Source organism: Galeopterus variegatus, unplaced genomic scaffold (assembly GCF_000696425.1).
Source record: "Galeopterus variegatus unplaced genomic scaffold, G_variegatus-3.0.2 Scaffold9744, whole genome shotgun sequence".
In the NCBI taxonomy this organism is placed as follows: Eukaryota; Metazoa; Chordata; class Mammalia; order Dermoptera; family Cynocephalidae; genus Galeopterus; species Galeopterus variegatus.
The window spans coordinates 44256-49352 of NW_007735855.1; the positions used below are offsets into that span (position 1 = coordinate 44256).

A 5097-nucleotide genomic window follows, 5' to 3' on the forward strand; every position below is an offset into this window, starting at 1 on the left:
ATAAAAAGATTTCCAACATTCTTTACATTCATATGGTTTCTCACCTGTGTGAATTATCTCACGTCCGCTGAGGAGTGACTCCTGGTGAAAAGTTTTTCCACATTCATGACATCCATACCCCTTTTCTCCTGTGTGAATTCTCTGATGCATAGTAAGGTCTGACTTCTGATAGAAAATTCTCTCATGTTCATCACACACATAGACCTTCTCTCCTATATGTATTTCCTTATGTGAAGTAAGATGTGATTTATTAATGAAGGGTTTTTCACATTTGCAGTTACATTGTCTTCCTCCTGTGTGTATTTTTTCATGTTTAGTAAGTTTAGACTTTATATGGAGCATTTCCCACATACGCCACATTGAAAAGTTTTCTTAAATATCTGACTTATATCTTGGGCAATCAAAGGTAACTCATCAAATAATTTTCCATATTGATTATATTTACAGGATTTCTCTCCTATATGAATCTTCTTATGTGTAAATATTATTGGCTCTGTGTTGAAGGCTTTCTCTTGTCCACTCTCTTCAAAAGGTTGCTGCCCAGTTTGATTCTTGTTATGCTGACTAAGATGTTCATGATGTCTGTACAATTTCCAGTGATATTATGGTCATCAGCTTTCTCTGTAACATGCATCTCATCAGGCTCTCTAAAAATCAATGTGTTCTGGCACCCATTAAACTCCTCAGACCTCATTCCTGAATAGTTTCCAGTAGAAATATGGTTTAAGCTCAGATTAAATGTTTCCCCCAACTGAACTCTCTCCTCAGTTGATGTGCTGCTGTTGGTGAACACAACATGCCACAAATGTTTATCATGACTTTCATGACTCCTCTCAATTAGTTCATCAACCACCTGGACATCTGAAATAAATGTATATATACATCAATGAACTACACATAAGTATATCTTATTGAATGCCCACTAAAGTTAAAGGTGTTTCTTCCAATCCTAGTTCATACCAGCTGTCCTCAGGTCTGGGACCTGGAAACAAATGGTAGAAACAGCTGAACACTGCCAACATCTGCTGGGCTTTAGTCCTCCTGGCCTCTACAGAGGATGAACTGACTGACCTTGGAGGTTCTGGTTTTTTTCTTCTAATGTCCATGGCTCTGCTTCTTGCTCCAACTTGAAGATCACCTCAGGTTTGGTAAGGCAGTGTCCTGTTAATTATAGACAGCACAGGGAGGACTGTGCCAAACTGCTAAGTCAGGGCCTTGAAAGAACGAGAAGAGCTCAATGTCGGAAGCTGTGACATGAAGGGGTCAATTCAAGCCTTTTGTTAGAGAGGGATGACATTCACATTTGTCATAAGTGACATCTTACTTAAATAGCATTAAACCTTTTAAATGGTTCCTATACATACCACCAAAGAGGAAAGTCTTGCTTCTGGGGAATATCACTCACCCAGTAATGCTGGGTTGCTGTAGGTGTCCAGTAACACATCCCTGTACAAAGTCCTCTGAGCATCATCCAGGTCCTGTCACTCCTCCCAGATGAAGTCCACAGCCACATCCTCAAGTGACATCAACCCCTGTAATGGCACATTTCCCTGAAGTCAGTAGCCCTGGGTCACAAAAACAGAAATCTGGGAGTCCACACTTCTGTGTGTGCATGTGTGCAGGTGCATGTGTATAACATGTATTTTACATAAGATGCAGCTTCGTTGTAATGCATATGGGGAGAAAGAAAAATAACAGCAAAAATATCCTGCCACTGTAATAATTTATTAGGTACTAAAAATACTATCATGCGGGGAAAGAAGACACAACAATCACAACAATTCCTTGATCTTGTTAAGACAAGTAAAAGATATGGTGTTGATGGGGAGGATGGGGGAGAGGGAGAAAGGAAAAGGAGGAATTGGTAAAGGGAAATGAAAATCAACTATATTGTATATTAATAAATTAAAATAGTAAAAAATATATATAATAATAAAATAAACACATTACAAAATAAAATACTATTACAATGCTTACATTATAGATCTAACACAATTGTTGTTGCTCACAATAAAAGTATGAATAAAATTCTGCTCTTCCAAGGAGCTTATACTCAGGAATGAAGACATAAGTATAAATACATACCTGTTAGATGAACTAATTTAGACACAAATTCAATGAAGCCTGAGGTAAGAGAGAAGAACATATATTTCTCTTTTGTATTCAGTTTGCACTTCACTGAGATGCCAAAGATATTCAGCTCTTCCATGTGAACCACGTATTCTCATAAATACATGGAGACATCAAAAGTCCAGTCTCAAGAACACAAAGAACACACCCAACATTAATAGACCCATACACAGCACTCTGTCTAGGTGAATGATCCTGTGCCATGATGGGAGATAAACACAATATTGAAAGAATTAATTAGGGAGTGATTCTGCATTTAATTTTTTTGACCTAATTCTAACAACAAAACATTTTATGCACTTGTTGTTGTATTGTTTTTACTTATAAATTAAAAGCACATACAAAGGCATCACAAAATTTCCTTTTTAACATACCAAGAATAACACAAAAGAATTGCTTGTGTGAACTCCGGGGCGAAGACTGCCACTTGTCAAACGACAAGGCATGAATAATGAGATCCTGTATGAACAGGTAAGTTACATGACCAGATTTGCATTTTAATACTCATCCATTAGAAGAAGATGGGAAAGGGCTTAAGAGGGAGTCAAAGAGGAAAAAACTAGGGTGACAGATGACCACATGCATCGGGACATGTAGCAGTAAGCATACAGAAGATGGAGGTGATTCTATAATAGAAAATAAAATTAAACAAACAAAAAGAAGAACAAAATGGGTACTAATGTCCTGTGCAGATGTAAAATGAAGAGTTTTCCTCCCAGGCTATCTTCATGATCACAGCTAGTTAGGTAGTGGCACTGTAAAGTGAAATTTAAAAAATAGGAGAAAAATATAATGAGCAGAAGGGAAACATACTTGGACACATTATATTGGAAAATCTGTGGGGATGTCCAAATGGCATTTAAAAATGGAAGAAGAGAAATAGACTGTGAATACCCAGAAAACATTTTCTGAGTTTATTCCACAAATAAAGAAAAGTATTAAGAAGTCTACCATATCATTTATCATATTCATAGTTGTATGAAACAAATAATTCTTTGATTATCTACATAGACATTATGGAGGCACTTTTAGAAATACATTTTAGGTTTCTACTTTTGCATGTAAAAAGCTTGGAAATGACTCCATCCTAAAAACAACCAAAAAGAGGATGAGACTAAAAAACCAACAACTCTTCTTGAATACATGAGAAGAGAAAACATGAGACAAACCACCACCCCAAGATGAGAGAGGCAGACAGGAAAATACATGAAGTCAAGGCTTACAGGAGCAGAGAGATACTAGCAGAAACCACCATGGATCCAGGGCTAGAGCAGGACAGGCTAAATTGTGACTGAGAAGGAGGCTCAGCATAGACAATTCTGAGAGTTAAAAGCTCCAGGGGCACCAGGCCATAAATGCACCAGCAGAATATTGTGGAATTTACCTCCAAGTGCTCAACCAGTTTCATACAGTAAATATTATTATCTTTAAGGACTCTTCCTCCTAGTAAATATTTCTAGTTATTTACCAGGAGCTCCAGATGACAAAGACATTAGATGTGCTTACCCTCCCCCAACCCACCTCAACACCTGCCCTACGTGGACACCAGTAAAAGAAGTGGAGAGATCCTAGGCTTACAGTAAGCAGTAAAGAAAACTCCCCTCCTGCTTCCACTTGTGAGAGGGGAAAAGGCAAAACATTTAGAAATATGTGAGGGTACTCAGTCTTCTTAACAAGGCCTGCCCTCAGGAGAAGCTACTTAATTGGAGGCTAGCCTGCTGTATTATTATTAGAGGATAAATGACCTGGAAGAAGGGAAATACCCAGCTCCAACACAGTCTATGCTAGACTTCCACACAAATGAAGGGAAATATCCAACTCTGGACCACTCCAGCCATCCTGTCCCACCTAAGAGGGATTAAAACAATTAAGAAACACTTGTGAACTTCAGTCTAAGACACAGGCTCATTAAGAGAAAGAGACTTAATCACAGGACTACAGACACTTTTGCTATGGTCTAAATGGATCCCTCCAGAATCAACATGTAATCCCCAATACACAAGAATTAACAAGTGAACCCTTTGGGAGGTGATTAAGTCATGAGGACAAAGCCCTCAAGGGAGGGATTAGTGCCCATATAAAAAAAGCCAAAGCAAACTTCCTTGCCTCTTTAACCATGTGAGGACACAAGTCAGGTGCCACCTATGAGGAATGGGCCCTCGCCAGACACCAAATTTCCTGGAGCCTTGTGATAATAATTTTGAAAAGGCAAACATGATTGAATAACTACCTGAAAAGCTTTAAAAGTGGTCTTTCTGTTACATGTGTGGCACTTCTGGTCTTGTGTCCTACACTTCATGTCTGATGCCACCAGAAATATGTTATGAATTCTGTATTTAACACACGTATGGTGGTATGAGCCCTTAGGACTGCACCACAGAGGAAATGTAAACTTTATGTGGTGGCAAATTTGTGTGTCTTATTTCATTTGGTATTGAGGACAACATTGACGTTTTTGTCTAAATAACTGATATTTGCTTTAACATGGTTGGCTAAGTAATCTGATATATATTGTAAACAGTGTGATAAAACAGAATTGTGTATATATAGTTATCTTTGGATACCTGAAATTCCCAAGCTCAGTGGCAATACTCAGTGCAAGGCCATGCAAACATGTAAGAGAACAGTGGGTAGTAGACAGGATTTGTGAAATGGGAGCTAAAGGGCCTACTTCACACAAAGCCAATCATGTTGATCTAACACTGGTTCAGTGCAGGTGAAGTGCTGTAGTGAGAGGCATATGTGGCCATGAAATGAAGGTGAGACAGGAGACTAGATCTGAAGAAAGGGTAAGTACCCAGACTTTGTTCTTTTTAAATTAAAATATGCTTCTGTTTTCTCATGTGCAAATAAAAGAATACCAAAGACTTGAACATTTTCTCCAAATCTGAGGAGTATTAGTTTTAAATGCTGTCTTTTTAATTAATGAATCTTAGCAGGTTCCCCATTTGAATGAAGGCCCCCCCC

General features: G+C 38.3%; 1 protein-coding gene across 1 annotated transcript in view; it reads right to left on the bottom strand.

The window, feature by feature from the left end:
* The window catches only part of LOC103609543 (putative zinc finger protein 876), a 2456-nt gene extending 2106 nt beyond the window's left edge, over window positions 1-350 (bottom strand). The window contains exon 1 of the mRNA XM_008593849.1: window positions 45-350. Within this exon, the coding sequence (XP_008592071.1) occupies window positions 45-342 (298 nt within the window). The 5' untranslated portion in view covers window positions 343-350. The remainder of the gene's footprint in view (window positions 1-44) is intronic.
* Window positions 351-5097: the final 4747 nt, after the last annotated feature.